The following is a 21,527-nucleotide window of genomic DNA, read 5'->3' on the forward strand; positions in this document are numbered from 1 at the left end:
TAACTATTAAGTTACAAATATGACAAAACATTATAAAATATTAATGTTAAGCAGAAAAAAGCAACTTTGACTTAAGCATGGAAAATAGTCCAGGAAAATATAAACAATCCTCAGTTTAAGACGATTAAAAATGTAAAATAATCAGCTCAAGTCATCTATTATAGATTATTATTCTTTTGATTATTTTAAAATATAAAAATACCTCCTTAATTAAAGAAATGAAGTAACAGCCCGTAGAAATGAATAAAGAACATTGAAAAACTTGAATTATAAATTTGAAATTTTTATAATATAGTTTATGAAATTAGAATTCGTAATTACTATCATGACTTTAACTTGAAATATTAATTAAATTATCAAATCAAATAATAAAAACAATTATTATCTCGTGCAAACTTGAATGAGTTATCACTACAATAAATCAAAAGTTATCACAAGGTGACAACTCATTCAATATCCTGAATATAGTATACAGAAGAGCGTCGATAAGTGGAACCAATTGGGGACTGGGGTCCTTCCAGTTAATGATTTGTTCCAGTTTCCGACTTTGTACGAAAAAATACATTAACCTGTCCGATGTTCAAATTTTTCTCCGTTGCGTATCGCTTCCTGTTGAATTTTTCTCCGTTGCGTGTCGCTTCGTGTTGAATTTTCGTCGATTTTAAGCCTAACGAAAATTTTTATAATAATCATCGAGGCTATCATATCGTTAAAAATTATTTCTGCATTTTGTACAAACAAAATAAATATATTAAAGAATATAAAAAACATGAAAATTATACTTTAGAAGTAAATTTAGTATCAAAAACATTCGATTCAGCACGACACAGTCCGACTGAAAATAGTTCCACTTTCCGGCCATTACACTTACCGACGTTCCACTTATCGACGCTCTACTGTATTTCATTCTATAACAATTTTCAGTGCTGAAGTATTGCATATTTTTATAACAACGTGATTACGAACAACCGAAACTGTGAATAAATCAAATATTAGCATAAAAATCGAAATAGCTGATAAAGAAAATTAAAATTTTAACACAATTCAATTAGCTTATTTCAAACTTTTCTATATATTTATTATTTAAAGTATTAAGTAATTAACAAAATTTTTATTGTTACGGTTATCTGATTAGTAGTTAAATTAGACATTATATTGATAGATCTAATTATTTACGTAAATTTGTTGTGTATTTGCTTTGCAATACTTGATTAATTTTTTTTCCTCGAATATCTAGGCCTATATTTTGCAGAGAATTGATGGTTATATATTGAAAATAAAAGATAGTTTATAAGTTTGTATACAGAATGGTTTCAAAATATGGAAACAAACTTCAGGAGTGGATTCATAACAGGAAAAAAGAACAAAAGTGGTCCTATTAACTTAAGTCTGGAAATTCACTAGTGATGAGATAAATGAACGCAACTGGCATCGTGAACTGCACACACAGGATATAACGTTGCGCAACAGTATCGCATACATACTTCAGGCAGAATCAAAGTACAGTACATGCTCAAAGTATCCTCCGTGTATCTCGATACAAGTGGTCACACACATTACTTTATGATATAGACTAACCATGGTGCAACTGTGCCACCTCCGACCATTCCCATTTGCTTTTCTGTACGTGAATATCATGCCTGTTCCTAATCGGAATAACGAGTCATTCTCACAGCATTGTACCACATACTTGTACTGTACATTGGATATGTTCACGAAACAGACAGCATTCTACTTACTCTCTCTTTCATTACTATGATTGATGCATAACAAATTTGATATTATTGCCCAGTGGTGTCATCCATCTCTGGTTCATTTTTGGATATGTGTTAATAGGACCATTTTTGTTCTTTGTCCTTCCACAATTCACTACTGAAGTTTGTTCTCACAGTTTGTAACCACCTTGTATAATTATGTCTCTAAGAGTTAATTTCTTATATGCCCCTTTTATCTTGCATTATTAGAACGTAGAAGCTTCCTTCCAATCATTCTTTTAGAGTTCCGTGATTTATTTTAAATATGAGCTACATTTTACTTCTCACAGGAGTTATGAGATATTATATTCTACAAATCTAAAAGATCCGACATAAACTGTACTATTTTATGTGGAGGAATTCTTTTGTGAAGATTTGGTTTTCATCAGCATATTACGGCCTGTAATGCTGGTTACAGTTTGCTGTGAAGGGAAGAACATTCGACAATAAAGTGCTTAAACTTGTTATCTAGCGTATTTAAGAAATTCTCTTCCTAGAATAGGCTTATTCTCTATAAATAATTTTAAATAATTTAATTTTAATTTAATTTAAAAGTCTAACATAAGCTAAAAGTATAGTAAGACTACCAAAAAAAAAAAAAAAATGAGAAAGATTTACATATTAATAACATAATCGACACAATTTTTTCTAGACTTTTTCATTATTGCAATTTCACCTTTTAAGTTGCTTAATTACTTCAAATATTAGAAGCACATTTTATACTTTTTCAGTTTCTGTTTCATTCTAAACACGTTATTCTTTTGTAATTAATAATTCGATACATTTTTAATTGCATTTTTATTAAATAAAAGCGTGGGTAGTGAAGTTTAGTTATGTTCGATTTTATAATAGAAATACAGTAAGCATAGTAAATAAATCATATAATATTAGACGTGGAAATTAAAATAACGTGTTACATGTTCACACAGAAAAAAAATATATATATTAGCTACTAACTCAATATATCACAGTGCTATTTACAGATTATCAGAATTTTTTTAACGGTACATTTAAATTTTGTTATAAATTTAATTTTTTTAAAAAATCGTATTTGTGTTAATTATATATATTTTTTAAAATTTTAGTTTTTGCTAAACTTATATAGTTTAAATCTGTATAAAATAAGCTGAAACGTTCGGTATAAAACAGAACAATTATCTTAATTTGCGCCAATCTCTGTTTACTCACTCATTTCGACTCCTCATAAATCTGTATGTGTTTACGTTAGTATTTATATAATATGAACTTTTAAATTTACTAAAAGTTTATTAAAAGCTCCGTTTTAACTTTTTTCGTCCGTTTCTTTTCGTTTCAAATTTGCATATTGCTTTTAATGTAAGAGTAACGCGCCGTTGTAAACCGAAGAATATACTTCTAGTAATTCACTCGAGAGGTAATTTAATTATCAACGAGTTATTCACTAAAAAAATTACAAAATTCAGAGTTTATGATGAATTTAATAAATGAATTTCACAGTTTATCAAAACTATAAAATGCTCCAAATAGAATTTTTCCAGCATTGAAAACCTAAAATTAATAATATTACATATCGAGCAAATGATATTATTTCTTTAGGAAAAATATAAAAAAAATTATTATTTCTAATTTAGTAAATAATTTTATATTAAATTCACAACAGGATTAAATAGAGAATTCAATATGGAAAAATTATTTTCAGTTTTCAATATATTTATAAATAATACTTATATTTAATTATATTATTTATAAATAAAAGAATTAATCAATGAATTTATTATTCATATTCTATAAAAAAAATTAACAATAAATTATATTTCCAATTCCAAAGCTAATAATAAGTATTAAACATGATATTTACTAGTGAAATTAATAGGATTAATAGTGAAAAAATCGTGTCTTTTCCCATAAAATTAATAATATCTTTTTAATATATACTGTGACAATTGACCGCATCTTAACGATATAATCAAAAATTTCATGAAGTATATTAAAATATTTTTAATTATAAAATATCGTGTTTAGTTTTAAACTTTTTTTAGTTTTCAATTGCATTTGAACTAAACTCTGTTTTATACGAAAATTCGACGTTAATCGCCACTTAAGATAAGCTTTACAATTACGACGAGAGCATTAAATAACATAAAAAGAGTCATTTCTTTGGCAGGAAACAGTGATAACGGAATCACATCTGACTAATCGCAAACATTAGTCATATAGTCCTTGTCTAGTTAAAGCAGAAACGGCGCTTTATCACTCAAACATTAAATATTTATATACTTTTCCTAAATATACATTTCAATGTAATTTATCAGAGTAAGAATAGACAGATAGCCTATCATAAGTACGGCGCTAAACTGAAATTTTCAATGCAACGTAAATAACATTCATCAAACTTATACTTTTCTAACATTTGAAAAATTTATTATTTCTTATTTAAATATAATTTTCTAAACTTTGATCGATAGTAATACTTCCTTTAATTACAGTATTGCTAGTTTACTAATTAGTTAATCGGAATACCTTTTTATAAAATGCTGTAACGTAAACTAAACATGATGTTATTAATCATCATCATCATCTTCTTCTTCTTCTTCTTTATCATTTTATAATAGGAAACGATTATAAAGACGAGTTAACGTCTAGGTCTACACTCGATTAATGTATTTAATAGTTGAAATTTGTAAATAACGAATGCAATAAAAGGAGGAAAATTCTTTTGATATTCGGTTAAAAAATAATAAACTTTTATCATTTAAATTTTATATAAAAACTAGTCTTTTATCAAAGTTGAAAATCGAAATTATAGAATATATTTTCTTTTCATTAAAAACAATTTTATTGGATGTACACGCCTGGATTCTTTTCTGTTTAAACATAAATTGTTTGTCTATAGTTGGGAATGGCAATTCATTCAATAGCCCAAGGCCAAGTTTCCATGCTTTTCACACGAGTAATGTATAATACGAAATGAAAGGAATATCCACTCTAGCAACTGAAGAAACATAAAAGTTGCCGTTTAAAATAAGAAAGTCGCTTTATTCTTCTACCGTCTTTTATTTTATTAATGATGACATTAAAATATACTCAATACAAATTAAATTCGTAATTTTTTTTTTATACTCAGAAATGAAACTCACGTATTCTTTCTGTTTATTTTTTCTTGCGAAAGCTAATTTAACATTCTGTTAAGAAAGTAAAATCTACTACACTAAACAAATTCCATTCTCCATATAATCTGGTAGTCACTTTGAATGCTAATAATAATAATAATAATAGTAATAATAATAACTCTCCCGTGGTCACCACCTGGTCGTGGTGGGAGAGCCCAGTAATTTTACTGATCCATAGGGCAATGCAGGCTGGAGCATAAGCTCCTGGTAGGGACACCCATGCCAGTAAGGTCTATGGGGAGAAATGAAGCTAAGAGTGACCACGCCCACATTCTGTGGAGATATTCATCATGGTAATAACTAGATCAAAGTGTGATACCGGCTCGGACGTCGCCCGGGTTAACAAGGTCCGCGTTCGTGGGTTAGGCAGAGGCTCACGTTCGAAAAATAGGTCACAGTCTCCCTTGGTTACCGGTGGCGAAAGCAGCACCGGCCCAAGCATGGCTACTGCAATGCCCTCAACAGATGTGAGGAACCAACCCAGCCTTGGTGTTTCTGTGGCAATGCATCCACAGACCACAAAGGCTGGAAAACCACGCCAACGGATGAAATGGACAGTAGAAATGAACGAGTTTATCATCCGTACTTATTACACCATCACAAAACTCGAAACAAACATGACAGCATACAGACAACAACTACACCATAGATTCACACAACAGTATCCTCATCTCACTGTCACCGAACAAAGGGTTGTTGATCAAAAAAGAACAATTATACACAACAACCTTATTCCACAAACAACACTTGAACTTATCAAACAACAGGTTGCTGATCAAATACATCAACAGACAGAAACATCTAACATTAATGAAGATCATGTAACCTGTCTGGATAATCCAGCAACAAGCATTGATAATAACACACATACAACAATTACCACTAATGATACTACAGACACTTCCTCATCCATCACTGATAACATAGACATGGATTTAGTTAATATGCTCTCACTTATATTTCAGGAAACACTCACTAAATATACAGGTACAGATCCCACACAACGACCACGAATACCAAAAATCAACACGTCAAAGGAAGTAGGAAAAACACTAAATTATGTAAACACTCACTTACTACCACACTACATTCATTCAATTTCTACACTCGCAGACATTCATACATTAGTTTATGCTGGGGCAGTCACAGTAGTGACACACCATGGACTGAAAGTACAATCACAGACAAATACACAGAAAACACAATTCTATCACAAGCCTGCCTGGCAGAGAAGAATAGAAACACAAATAAATGACATTAGACAGCAATTAGGCAGGCTAACACAATACACTAAAAACAACATAACACCCAAATTAAGGAAACAGCTCAAAAACATTTTCAAGAAAATAAAAACACACACAAAACATGAACATCACAACACACGCATTACAGAATACATTGATACACTAAAACAAAAACTTGCTGCCAAAGCACGTAGACTCAAACGATACAAAACATGTACACTACGAAAACAACAAAATAAATTATTTACAAACAATGAAAAACTCTTTTACAGACAAATTAATAACAAAGCAAACACTGATACACAGCACAGTGGCACACCAACAGAAGAAGAACTCACAACATATTGGTCTTCTCTTTGGTCCAGTGCTGTCACGCACAATGCTGAAGCAGGCTGGATCGAGGAGGAGAACAGAAACTTGCACAACATACCAACTATGCCCTGTGTTGAAATAAACATACATGATTTCCAATACACTGTTAACAGAACACACAACTGGAAGACACCTGGTGTAGACAACATTCACAATTTCTGGTACAAAAAGTTTACATCACTGCACCAGGAACTAGCTAAACATCTAACACACATCATCATCAATCCACAAGACATGCCAAATTTTCTTACTCAGGGCATCACCTACATGAAACCTAAAAACAACAATACCACAGACCCCACACAATACAGACCAATTACATGTCTTCCAACACTCTACAAATTATTGACATCCTGTATTGCAAACAAAATATACAAACATGTTGAAGAACACAACATTCTAACAGAACAACAAAAAGGTTGTCGTAGAAACCACAGGGGATGCAAAGAACAGTTACTCATAGATTCAGTCATTCTACGGCAAGCACACAAAAAACACAGAAACATACACATGGCATATATAGACTACAGAAAAGCATTCGACAGTGTTCCACACAGTTGGCTGCTACATATCTTACACATGTACAAAATACATCCATCACTCATTGCATTCTTTCAAAACACTATGCAGCACTGGAGAACAACACTACATCTCAGGGTTAGTAACACTTCCATACAAACAAAGCAAATTTTTATTAGGCGAGGAATTTTTCAAGGAGATTCCTTGAGTCCTCTCTGGTTCTGCTTAGCCCTGAACCCATTATCCAACATGTTAAACAACACGCAATATGGTTACAATATCAGACACAAAAAAACAACACAGTTTACACTGTCACATCTTATGTACATGGATGACATAAAACTTTATGCATCCACACAAAAACAACTTCATCAACTCCTACAAATCACACATTCATACACCAAGGACATACAAATGGAATTTGGCCTAGATAAATGCAAAACAGTTCACATAGAAAAAGGAATCCTGAAGAAAGAAGATTTTGCACTTGGAAATGGAGACATTATTGAATCCATGGAAGAGGGCGAGTTCTACAAGTATTTAGGATTCCAACAGGCCAAACTAACAGAACATACACAAATAAAGCAAAGATTAATTAAAGAATACCAAAGTAGGTTAAATGCTATTCTCAGAACACAGTTAAATGCAAAACACACAGTTAAAGCAATAAACACATATGTCATCCCAGTACTCACATATTCTTTTGGAGTTATACATTGGACTCACACAGATCTTGAGCAACTCCAAAGGAAAACAAGAACAACACTTACTAAGCATAAACAACATCATCCTAAATCCGCCACAGAAAGATTAACCCTTCCACGTAAAGATGGCGGACGTGGCCTGATTGACATAGTTAACCTTCACTACAAACAAATACAGTCACTGCGAGAGTTTTTCTACAAAAAACAAGAAACATCACAATTACATAAAGCAGTAATTCTAGCAGACTCAAATAACACACCATTAAACTTACACTCACATCATATGGACACAACACAACATATAAAAGGCATAGACACCATTAAGCAATCGTGGGCTCGAAAGGCACTCCATGGCAGGCATCCTTATGATCTGGCCCAGGATTTTGTTGACAAAACTGCGTCAAACAGCTGGTTAGCTCGGGGATGCCTCTTTGGGGAGACAGAAGGATTCATGATTGCCATACAGGATCAGGTCATAAATACTAAAAACTACAGAAAACACATTCTCAAAGATGCAACACTCACGAATGACATGTGCAGAAAATGTCACATCATGCCAGAAACTATACAACACATCACTTCTGGTTGCAAGCTCTTGGCACAGACAGATTATTTACACAGACATAATCAAGTAGCAAATATAATACACCAAGAGCTTGCAAAGAAACACAAATTAGTAGACATCCACGAACCATACTACAAATACATTCCACAGACAGTATTGGAAAACAACACGCACAAAATGTACTACGACAGAGCTATAATCACAGATAAAACAATATACCACAACAGACCAGACATCACACTCATTGACAAACACAATAAAATCACATACATTATAGACATATCCATTCCAAACACTCACAATATACAAAACGCATGCACTGAAAAAATTAGCAAGTACACAGAACTCGCCCAGGAAATAAGGCATCTGTGGAGGATGGATAGGGTGCTTATTGTACCTGTTGTTCTCTCCTCTACAGGTGTCATACCACACACACTACACAAAAGCCTGGGCACATTAGAATTGAATAGAAACACATACATCACACTACAGAAGGCCACTATATTGAATACATGTCATATTGTGAGAAAATTCCTGAATACAGACACACACTGATACACTTCTTTAATTTCTGTTTTGGTTACTATGCCTTGACTTTGGTCCGGCATAGTACACAGCCACCGGTGTTAATCTGGTAGTCACTTTGAATGCTAATAATAATAATAATAATAGTAATAATAATAAAGATATTTTATTTAACTTAAATAAAATATATAACATTTTATTTTTAATTTATACAAAAATATGTATGCAAATTATCTCTTCTCTTTTAAAAACACATCTTTCCAATAAGAAGAAGAAAAAAAAAAAAAATGGATTGTTTCAAAGTGAAGACGAGTCGTAGATAGGCCCATTTTTCACGGCTATTTTTAATGTTTTATGTATTAAATTTTTAGTTATTATTATTGTAAAATGTATATGAAGAAAATATGCAAAGTAAAGTAATATTTAATATTTAATCTGAAAAGTTTCTGCGGTTCGATTTTTTGGCTGTCACCTCTCCATATGACAATGATATTAATATTGTTGAGAGGCTCTTGCAATATTTTTTGGTATAAGAAATATGTTACTCTATGAAAACTCAGAGATATGATCATATTTCACACAAGTCATATATATACATATATATCTTTCGTTATTTTGGAGATAGATATTTTAAATTCTCTTAAATACATATATTTTTACTTTAAATCCATACTTCAACTACTTCTTGAGACCAATACGTCTACATCATCATTCTTAATAAATTTCTTTAATTTTTTTTAGATTAGATATTTTATGGATCCAGCAGTTAACGCTCTTTTATACCTCGACGTTATACAAATGAAAGATTCCGGTCATAAATCGAATTTCTATCACAGTTTGGAAGGTGTACTACCAGCAATTCCCAAGGTAGGTTTTCATTCACACACAATCTCTCTGTAAACATTTCCTTTTGTTTTATTTTCCAAATGCTTAATATGTTTTTCGAGACGCATTACAAATACTATACTAGATGCTTGTGTAATTTCTTACTGAGTGCAGAACCGTGTTTGGCAAAAAGTAGCCTTTTGGGATTGGTGTATTTTGTTTTGTTTTGTTTTTTTTTCACTAGTGAATTTTTGATTCATAGCATCGATTTGTATTTTTACATGGTTTTAGAAACTCTGGTATCAACACGTTTTACCGTCTTTACAAGCCGAACTTCAATCACCGGAAGTGTTAGCTGCCGCTTTACAACCGATACTATTTATGATAGAAGCAAGCACTCCGGAAGAAAATCAAGCCTACATTCTTCCTCTTTTTCGTACTGTATTCAGTATGCCTAAATCTGTACAGGTGAAAAATACAGTTATTAATTACATACGACGGTGTTTTTTGTGCTTGTATGTCGTAACACCGAAATTTTTAAAAATGTTTTTCAGGCGACGGTAACGCTATTGGAAAGATTAGACGTTATTATGAAAAAAACGCCTAAGAGTGATATTAAATCGGACGTATTACCTATGTTGTACAATGCATTCGACTCTACAACACCGCAGATACAGGTAAGAGATAATGAATAAGTAACAGAAAACTTTCTTAACTTTTAATAATTATGATAATTTTCGCTTAATTTTACTTCTTAATTTTTTCTCAATTAATTTTTTAATAAAAGTGATAAGAAAATTAATTTAAGTATCCAATTACTTAGACGGCGGCGCTTCAGGCTGTATCAAATATAGCGGATTCTTTAGAGGAATCGGCCGTTAAAAAAATGGTCCTGCCCAGAACTAAACAAGTTTTCGATAGCGATTCCGGTGTTAAGGTAAGATTAAAGCTTATTTGTAAGCAAAATCTAATCCAAGTAAGTCTTAATAGATTCGAGAAGACAAAAGCAAAAAAAAAAAAAAAAAATCGAAACGGCTTAAGAATCTCTCTGGCAATGTATTAATTTAAAAACAATTATCACCGGTAATGAGACAGGACCTTTAAGCACTTCTGTACAAAAAAAAAAACATTTTTTTTTTTCAATTCCCCTAATTTAAAACCGAAGCAAGAAATATCATTTGATAAAAAATTTTACTCGCTTGCTGTACACAGTGTCAAGTGAGTCATAAACAAATAAAATTGCAATTAAAATCTGAATAGTACCCCCTAAAAGATTTTGAATCGAAATTCTGACATATTTCAGATATATTTTCTAAATCTAATTTATAGAAATGATGATTCCAATGATTCAACGAACCTTAGCTTACTGTACAGTACAGTACATTAAGTATTAGGAAACAATTTGCAGTATTATACATTACAGAAAAGTTTTAAGCATTAAAAAAGTGAATATGATTTGCGTAAATCCTTTTTTGTGTGTTGCAAATATATATAATAGGATAATTAATGAAATTAGCAAAAGAAAAGAAGGAAATTTTAGTAGGAATGTACAGTAACTATAGAAGGTGTGTGCAAACACGTGCATACTGAATTATATAAAGTCAAATAAAGTATTGTTATCTTTTAAAACACTTGTAAAATAAAATATTTAGAAACGCTTCTTTGTTCTTCAAAGCTATTTTTTCAATACACACAGAAAAACATTTTAAACAATTTCATTTGTATTGCTGTATATACTGTATGTATAATTTAAAACATTGTATGTTTATGTACTTTAATGCAATAAATTACTAAAATTAAATTATAATTTGTTCCTTAATGAACAAATTACTGCGAATACAGAATGTTCTGTACGTATAAAAACACAGAATTATCGATTTAATCCGAGAAGATGAGTTAGAAAAACAGGTATAGGAAGTATGTGATTGGAGTATTAAAGATTCTCCAACGTTCTTAGAAAACGGATAATGTATAGTTTCTATCCTTATATCTAAACTAAAGAGTATATTTTCTTAATAAAAGGAAAAACACAATTTATGAAAAAAATTAATATAATGAGAAACTGATATTTTCTGTTAAAATATACAAGTACAATATGAAAATGAAAATCTACTAGCAAACACTAGAATAGAATATTTTTCTGCAGTTTTTTTTTTTTTTTCAATTCAGCTCGGACACTTCCTTGACACACAATCTTTCAAACCATTTTGCATCCATTTATTTCGAAATATTTTTGTAAATTTGAAAAAAAATATCGTGTTTAAACAATAAGATGATGCATCAAGGATTGGAAAATGGAAGAATAAACGAGGTTTCGGTGAAAGAACATTACATCTTCGTATAAAAGTATTCGTTTTCACCTTCTCGGCTCTGTTGTGTATAACGGAGGGAAAGTATGGCGATCGTCTAAAAACTGATCCCTCAAGATTTTTACATTTTTGGACTCAGGGGACGTTGAAACGTCGAGAAATGCAAAAAAAAAAAAAAAAAAAAAAAAAAAAAAAAAAAAAAAAATTCGAGGGATTTTTCTATATTTATGGATGTTAGTGTGTGTGCGAGGGCACGATTTTGTTCACTCTCTTTCAAGCTTAATAACTCCTGCGGTTTTTGTCGAAAATTTCTGAAATTTCGCCGAGAGGTTTGAGTATTAGGGAGATTGATGCCATTAAATTTTGGTGATTAAAGGTCGACGGGTGGAGAGATAAAAGGGATCGTTTGTCGTATCTCGAGTAGGGTCGGATTTAATGATGAGTTTACTCGTTATTAACATTTACAATTTTTTATAATACCCATCCCTACTCAAAAATTAAGCTTTTTGCCATTTTATAATAATTAAAAATATAAAATGTTTTTAATAATAAAATATCGTAACAGATGGCGCCACACACGCAGTTTTAAATATTGCCGGGAAAGATAAGCAACTCGTTACTGGATTTTTTTAAATACTTCTTTACACTAAACATTAAAATTATTTATGTTTTATTTTCTAGTCATATTTAACACACTTTGCGTCTTGGAACACTGTTAATAATTAACATTAAAACTTTAATTATATAGTAGTATCTTCGGTAACAATACTCAGACGAAATTTGCTTGTATAGAATAATCCAAAGAGACATGTCGAATTTCTTAAGAGTAATCATCATCATCATTAAGAATTTATTTTGCGGTTTCTCTATACAATTGATAAAGGTGACTGTCGGATCAATAAAATTATAATTATTTAACAGTTTCTAGTTTCGATTAAACTATACTTTAAACACGTTGCTAAGGATATATCCGGAAGCAATTATTGTTAAATATTGACGGAAAGATTTATCATTTTATTCAAATTTGAATATTTTGGATTTTAATAATAACAACTCTTGCTTACAGATGCAAGCAATCGCATTGACTTGCGTCGAGAAGATTATCGATAAATTAGAAAAGACCAACATCCTGGACGATGTTTTACCTATGCTTAGTAAAGCTAAATTACAAGATCCTGCAATATTAATGCCGGTTGTAAGTAAGTAAACAACCGAAAATTGTTTATGATTGATTTTTTTTCTTCTTCTTCGCCATCTCTTTGTAACTGTAATTCGGAGTTTTTAATACCCGGTTTGTGTGCTTTTGTAACGATTTTCTATTCGTTTATTTTTAATATTTTTTAAGCAATTTATTTAATTTTTCAAAATTTTATTTATATATGTAAAGAATAACTTATAAATTATTAATAAAAATTCGACAAGAATTATACTAAATCACAAGTTTTCAAACATTCGGTGACTTTATTTTTATTTTTATTTCTTTTTCTCTAACCGATACAAACGCCGATTTTATACAGTAACCTAAGGGAACAATTTTATTTAGTTCTTCTTTCGTAAACAAAAATATCGAAAGAGGAAGAAAAGGCAGAAAATAACATTTTACTTCGGTTAACGTGACGGGAATTTCGATCCTTTCCGAATTATTAAAGATATAAAAGAAAAAAAGTCGTGTACTCGCCTGTCTTAATAATTGAAAATTTAATTATAGGTTTCGTTTACGCCATTTTATAGCAATTAAATTCCTATAGATTATCTAAGACGTAAATTAATATTGTGAAAGAATTTATAGTAAAAGGATAAGAGTTAATTTTGCACTTTCCTAAATTAAAATTTAAACGTTAAAATGTTAATACTGTACAAAGGACTGTCTTAAATTCTTAAGAATGTTACCTTTGCTTAATATTTCTGTTGCAAATTTGTATCAAAAGCCGAAAGATAAAGCAAAATTCGTTATTGTTTCTGTATTACAAACTGAATAAGCTAATATGCAATTTGTTAATTCGAAACTCTGTAATAGAACTAATTGTTTTTGCTATTTTGGATATATTAGACTATGTTTATAATACTGTTAACATGATAGTTAAAGTAACTAGTTAATTCTCAATACTTATACCTGGAAATGTTTGTTAATAAAGTTAGTTTTACTACTAAATTTGAATGTATAAATAAAACGTGAGAGTCAGTTTTCTACGATTTATATTAATATCGCTTCACCTTACAATATGACTTATCAGCGATGTATTTTATCACACGATAAAAATCTAGCAAATCACTCTTTGTCGTGATTGAATTTTTGTCACATTCTCGTTTCCAAAGTTCTTTCTTATGTAAGAAAAATCTCAACTTTTTTTTTATATTTTTGACACGAATAGAATGAAATTTATAAGATCTAGAAGCTAAATTGATATGTTTGAAGAATTACTTAATGGTAACTTCTTCAAACGGTTATAAAAAATGTACAAAAAAAATGATTTATTGGTTTTGCATACAATAAAAGAAAACACCAAGTTCTGAAAATGCTTTAAGCCATTCGTTATTTTCGGTTTAAAATCTAAAAATATTTCTCGAAATCGCTAAAAACATTGTTAATATAATTTCCCGGGAAGAGGATTCATCGATTATTTTCCTCACCTTTTCACGTGACCTTAACATTTGGTAGACATTTTGTCATATCTAATTGAATATCCTTCCCCTTTCCCCATTACAACGAGATTAATTATCATATCTATCGATTTCGTCTTGGAAACTGCTAGTGTTCCTATTGTGGCGCACACACCTTTGTATATTTTCTTCGTCATGTAAATTCTCATACAAAACTTATAATCGTAAAATTATGGCGGAAATGTTTTGTACGTATTATAGGAAATTAATATAATAATTTCTCAATAATTCTAGCGAGACAAATGATTCGCTTTGCAATACTTAATCCAAATCAATAAACACGTTTAGCATTTATAGTCGACACGATTCGTAATTCAAAGCTCGGAATGTCGTCCTCGAGAATAGGAAGAACAATTCTAACAGAATTTAATTATAATACATTTTATACGCCGCTATTTAGGTCACATTTACGCATCTATAAAATACGATTAATATCAAACTTTAAATTGGATCGGAATTTTCCCCACTCGAAATTCATTAAAGTGCTTAGAATATAATAATAATCGAAAGAAAGAATTTTGAACTGGAAACTAAACTTTTCGGACAATTAATCGTGTCGACGTAGTCGAGTTTAATCCGAGGTCAGTTAAATTTAATAGGAAGATCCGGATTGAGAACGGGAGAACGGATATTCTAACAATTTTAGATAAGAGTACCGTAAGTTAGAATTCTGTAATTTCGAAAATATGCATTTAATAAATTATCTTCTGTAAATAAATTATTCGCATTACACGAAAGGAAATAAACCTTTATGGCTCGTATCCGCTTCTAATGATTCGTCATAATTCGAAAATTTTTCCAGAAAAATTTGAAATCGATGAGCGTTGAAAGGAATTTGTGAACTTTAGTTCTATTTTTAAATGCATCCTCCTCAAAATTGAGATTTATTTTATAATTTTTTAAATGCAACGACGACTTAACTGTACTTAATGGTATCTATATTTCAATATTTAGCGTGAAAGAAAAAGAATTTTTGTAAAATATCTCCTTTTCTACTCTTCTCTATTCATAAAAAGTTTGGTTACACATCTTGGTCTACAGCTTGATTAAAATTAATTTATGTTAATCATAAATATATATATATATATATATTGCTAGTATTTTAACAAATATTTGGCTTAACCTTTCGATATTTTCTCGTGTATTCACTATAATTATTTATATTGTCTTGTGGTTATAAGATAAATTCAATCCGACCGTGGTTAAAAATATTTATAAGACTAATTTATAATTAAAAATCTCACATTTTTCTCAATTAAATATTTCATAAGAATCGTTTTTTTCGCAAAAATGAACTTAGAAACGTGAAACTAAAATATAATAGGCTTATTGTCAATTTTAACTTCTGGGATTTTAGCCGAACTCTTTTTTGTACAAAGAGCTTTAATCTCCGACACTAAAGAACTCTCGGGTCCAAAGCAATTATTTTTAAACTGAATTCTGTCCCTCGATACTAAAAACCATGCAAGATAGAAAGTCGGCCATTGATAACTGATTATTTTTTTTTCTTTTTTCTCTTTTTTTATGAAACGAAAAATTATAAAAATATATTTTTCTATTGTTCTTAATTCATCAATTTTTAAATCCTAACTTAATTAAACTTTTGTTTTTCTAATATATACTAAAATAATAATAATAATAATATATTTTTTTTCTTTGTAGGAATCTACAAACACATGTTAGGCGATAAAAGATACGGCTTGACAGTGAATATGCTGGCGACTAAAGTCATGCCCGTGTTAATTCCGGTAGTGGTGAGTCCTGCCCTTAAACTTCACCAGGTAATTTCATTATTGTGTTTAGATTTAAGTTGAATCTCTACTACTGAATTTCTATCAGCTATTATTAATTATTTTGATCCCCGATTAAGTTCACGTCTCTAGTTGAACTATTGGAAGAAATGCTGGAACACGTAGCTAAGAATCAGAAGAACAAACTAAAATTAGAACATCTGTCTGTGTCCTCTATTGATCAGTAAGTATAATTACGGAACCCACGTTTCTTTATTGATAATTTCCCAGTCATATCGATCGTAATTTAACTCTTATACTTTCTAAATTATCGTTACTTATTGAATTTTCCATACAAATCCCACCACAAATCACACAAATCTTTATATCATCCGTACGCTAACAAAAACGAATAGCTTCTTTCCACCGACACTAATTCTAAGAAAATAATAGGTGTTGACACGGAAATTCGATTCTTTCGAGCAACAGATACGGAATATTCCAATAATATTCGGTATCGAGTTGTCGCACGAGTGTGTGACATTTATGCTAAATGAGAAAAGCTGTCACAACAAACCATCAGTTTCGGCAATTTTATTGATTAAATAGGATAATGTCGTAGATGAAAGTTTGTTTACTGGAAAACGTTGTTAAGCGGGATCGAATTTAATTTATTTTGCCAGAAATGGAAGGAATATTTAAGCCATTTTTATATTAGATTAGATAGATTAATGGGAGATTAAGATGCGTGTTACATCAATGGATGCTTTATTTATTTTTTATTAAGATACGTTAAGTCTAAAGTTACTTTATATCTAGTTAAATCCGTGCACATTAGGCGATCGCATGTTTTATTTCATACAACGCTGTAAGTTCTTGTAAAATTTTAAATCAATATTGCCTTTAACTCATTATAGAAATTTAGTCTCTGCAGAATCAATCTGTTCACTAAATTTTTCTAAAAATTTTAATATTGATGTACGTAATTTCTATTTTTCTTTTGTAAAATATTAAATTTATAATCTTAAAAATTTAATTTTGCACATTTTAAACGTAAAAGATTACCTTAAGATACGTTAATAATAATTTGATTAGTATTAAGATGCACAACTGAAACGTGTCTTAAATTTAAAATATTTAAAAAAAAATTCTAGTAAATTCCTTTAAGATTATGTTTTACTATTAAATTATATGATTATTTATACTTTTTTTACTTAATATTCATCTATTAATGCTAACATTTTTACTATATTAAGTGTATATTACATGAAATATACTCTATATATATTGTAAATATATATTTTTAGGAATTTTATAGTTATAATTAACTATGAGAGTATTATAAATATTTAAATTTAAATAAACAATTTTAATAGTTAAAATCTAAATGTTCTTCCTAGTTTACTCAAAGATTATGTTTACTAATGTGTGGTAAATTAACTTTAAAATTTAACGAAATTCAAACTTTACCTAAAACTTAAAATTAAATCAATATTACCTATAAATTATATATTAAAATAGAAGAAAGTAATTCTACTTCTTTGTAATTCTATTGAAAAAATTATGCATTTAAAAGTTAATATAAGACTGTGCAAGCTCGGGATGCATGAATATATTTTCCTCCATTCACAGACTCCTTAATTCGCGCTGGTAGCAATTAATTATATAGCGAGACAAATTCATTATTAAATACATTCCATCGGTATTCTTTGCAAATCCTGCAATTCTTGGAATAAGTAAATAATGAACAATTCGACTTTGGATAGTGGACTTTATATGACATTAATGCCTAAAGTTAATTCAAAAATTTAATACGTAATTAGTTATTTCCCATTGGAAAATTCGCTCTTTATAGTAATTTACTCATCTGTAAAGTTTTAAATAAATTTATATTGACGTAAAGGTGGAAAGGTGAATTATGCAACCGAAAACGACGTCGTTACGCGCCTAGGTTATGGAATTTTGGCATTTATGTCGAGAAAAAAGTCGTTAATAAAGTTTGGAATATAAACTCATTTTAAAAGGCATTCAGATGAAACGAATAAGGATTCTGTCACGGATGCATTAAAAAGTCCTTTCGTGTAATTAAAATTGATTTAATTATAAATTTCAACAACATTAATTTAGTTATGTGTATCCGAGGAAAACTCTATTAGTCATTCTTTGCGCAAAGCATTTATTCCTAGGATGTTATTTAGAAAGATTTCATATTTTAGAACCTACTTTTTCCCTTTCTAAATTAAGATTTATAAAAGTTTTATGAAATTAACTAGAAATTTCAGTTGCCAAGAAGTCTTTTGGACAAAATTTAACAAAGGATAACGAATGTAATTAATCGTTCGAGGTTTTAGGAAAAAGAGACGAACATAACTTTAAATTTCTAATCTTTTAATATGTTTTCATTTTCCTTCGATGCCTTATTGGGCTAAAATTTGAAAAAATTGTAGACTTATAAATTCCACTGTGTGTCTGTTTGTCATTCCTTAATCTCGAGAAAGGAGTTAGATAGATGTAAGTCGAGACCAGATATAGAAAGCATAAGAGCAGGAGACCCCTATTAACTGCATATAAACTTCCGATACAAACCGAAAGTCACGCTATTTCAATTCAAAAATGTTCCCCTGAAAGCAGTCAATAGCTGACCAGCACGACTCGATTGTTAAAGGAAAAGTATGATGTACAGGGACAAGCCACTACTAATATGAGGTGGAGAGCATATATTTTAAATTAAATAAATTTAAAAATATGATTAAAAATTGCAGCCCTGATGATGTCACAATACAATAATCTTAATTGCATTCCCTTTTTCCGACCATAACTTCTATAGCAAATGCTCGTGTAAAATTATTTATCAAATGAATGGATTTATGTATTCTGACCTTACTTGAAACTTCTATTCAAAAGTTTTCAAGCATCCGTGAACATTATATATATATAAATTATCTGTTGCAGGCCGCAAACGATCGATCATCCTGCAAGGTACCCACACAGACCTCCTTCTCTACGACTAGAATCCAGAAGACAATCTATTAGCATGGACGATGTGATACAGAGAACATGCAACTCGGGTAAGAACGTTATCAGTTTATCAACAAAAATAATTAAACGCGTTTTCTAAATCGAAAGGTAACCGCTCACAATCCAGAAATGGAAAAATAAACAAGTCACTCTGGTTAAAGAACAGAAATAAAATAAAATCGGTAACAAAGACATTGGAGAATCTGACAAAAGATTAGAAAAAGAGAATTGCATCTAGCATCGACTGACCTAATGGTAAATTGCTCTGTTAGAGAGAGTGACTCGGACTTCCCTAGGGTATAAGAGTAAAGGAGTTTGTAGGCAAGTTTGGACAATATCTCCGGGGAAGGAAGTACAGCGCATTTCCTGTCAAAACGGTTACTCTAAGTAGATATTCAATCTCTTTCATTCGGTATTTATTCTTCGGCCACCGTTATCGAGTCAGAGAGTTAATTTTCTAATTCGACTTGGTGTTGTTACAGCCACAGAATCCCCAGACTCTAATCTTCTCAGAGTGCAAGCTACGCTGCCTGGAAGAAGACATTCCGACAATGCCATTCAACCACCGAGGATATTAGTCGCGCCCTCGAGCCCTCAAGACACATTAGGATTGTCGGCGTCGAATCTTCAGATGAGAAGACACTCCAGTGCAGGACCACAAGATATACGCTTTATGTTCGCCTCCTCGCCAAAAGTAAGCCGTTTTTCATAATATAAGACTGTCCAGGTTATTAGTAATCGACCATCTCTTAATGGACTCGCTTTGGAATAATACATTTCTTTTCTTCTTTTTTTTTTATCAGAAAATAAACACTCAAATCTCTTGCGGAGAAAAGTGAATTAAAGTATTGAAAAATTTTAGAAATGGAAGTTAAAAAACTGCATTAGGTAGACGACATTTTTAGAACTAAATCGAAAAAAAATTTTCATTGATAACAGAAGTATGCTAACAATGATTATGCTATAATAGATATAGCCTACACTGAAAGCAAAACCCTAACCGTCGCTTCTATTTTCCAGATTTGCATATAAAAATCCTCATTCCATTCGCTTTTCGCTTCTTATAGAAATAAAATAAGTAAAAAAAACGAGACAGTATTGTACTCTGAAATATTTTCGTGATATCGTCTAAAGATAGATTTAAAAAATATAATAAAATTATTAAACTAAATTAATTTTTTTTTAAATGAAGATAAATATGTATATATTACTGTAAAATCTTAGTTCCTCGATTTTTTTTTCTCGCTAATCCGAATCTCGTTCTTCAATTTCATTCATAAATGGACAAAATAAGAAATACGATAAACAGTTCATTAGCATATTTTTTTAAAAAAAATATTAATTTGAAAATAATGAATTAATATGCAAACACGGAATAAATATACGGTATATTTTTATGTATACCATAATATAGAAATAGAATTTATTCTTACGTATTGATCATTATAAATACTACATATGACAGGAAATAGCAAAACCGTGTTATCTCTATCAATTATAGTTCTAAAATTGTATAAGTTTTTGTTACCATTTTGTAAAGAGCACAAAGATCATTTAAAATTAATTTTATATTCGTTTCGTCAATTACTCAGTGATACAACGGCAGCAACAATAAGCGCCATTGTTAGAAATATAGATTACGTCGTAATTGTTTGAATTTCATTCCGACCAATCACGTCCATTATTAATTTGTTTTCGTCTCAACCAATTAGCGGAAAAGAACATTTTAGTTAAAGGATTTTATTAGAAAAACTTATTCTTAGATCCATTTATCCATTTATTAAAAATATGACATACATTTCAACTAAATATTGTACATTAAAATCACGGATCAATCATATTTAGAACAAAAACATTCGAGTATAAAAATCCTAATTTGGATAACAAAGCTACTTTAACGTTGTTATATATTTAACGAAAAAAAAATTAAGATTCGGCATACATTTCGAACTGTAAATAATTTAAATTTAACTAACTACATGCATACATAATTTATACAAAATTTCCTTCGAAGAAATGACACTTTTTTTCGTTCGTTTGAAAGTTTTGATCGGTTTTTATAATCATCAAAATGCATTATGCCATTGCTTATTGTCTTCCCTATCTTTCCACTCTATCGATAATCGCATGATGAAGTTATCATTCTTTGTAA

At 30.2% G+C, this 21,527-nt stretch overlaps 1 protein-coding gene across 2 annotated transcripts in view; it reads left to right on the forward strand.

Moving 5' to 3' along the window:
* LOC136975101 (SCY1-like protein 2) overlaps positions 1 to 21,527 on the forward strand; it is a 110,555-nt gene that overhangs the window by 86,223 nt on the left and 2,805 nt on the right. For both annotated transcript variants that reach the window (XM_067270101.1, XM_067270104.1), the window contains 9 exons: positions 9,574 to 9,699; positions 9,949 to 10,125; positions 10,212 to 10,334; positions 10,481 to 10,594; positions 13,033 to 13,165; positions 16,290 to 16,408; positions 16,498 to 16,601; positions 19,310 to 19,425; positions 19,858 to 20,069. In XM_067270101.1, the coding sequence (XP_067126202.1) occupies positions 9,574 to 9,699; positions 9,949 to 10,125; positions 10,212 to 10,334; positions 10,481 to 10,594; positions 13,033 to 13,165; positions 16,290 to 16,408; positions 16,498 to 16,601; positions 19,310 to 19,425; positions 19,858 to 20,069 (1,224 nt within the window). The remainder of the gene's footprint in view (positions 1 to 9,573; positions 9,700 to 9,948; positions 10,126 to 10,211; positions 10,335 to 10,480; positions 10,595 to 13,032; positions 13,166 to 16,289; positions 16,409 to 16,497; positions 16,602 to 19,309; positions 19,426 to 19,857; positions 20,070 to 21,527) is intronic.

The sequence above is a fragment of the Centruroides vittatus genome, unplaced genomic scaffold (assembly GCF_030686945.1).
Source record: "Centruroides vittatus isolate TY-2023 unplaced genomic scaffold, ASM3068694v2 contig_364, whole genome shotgun sequence".
NCBI lineage: Eukaryota > Metazoa > Arthropoda > Arachnida > Scorpiones > Buthidae > Centruroides > Centruroides vittatus.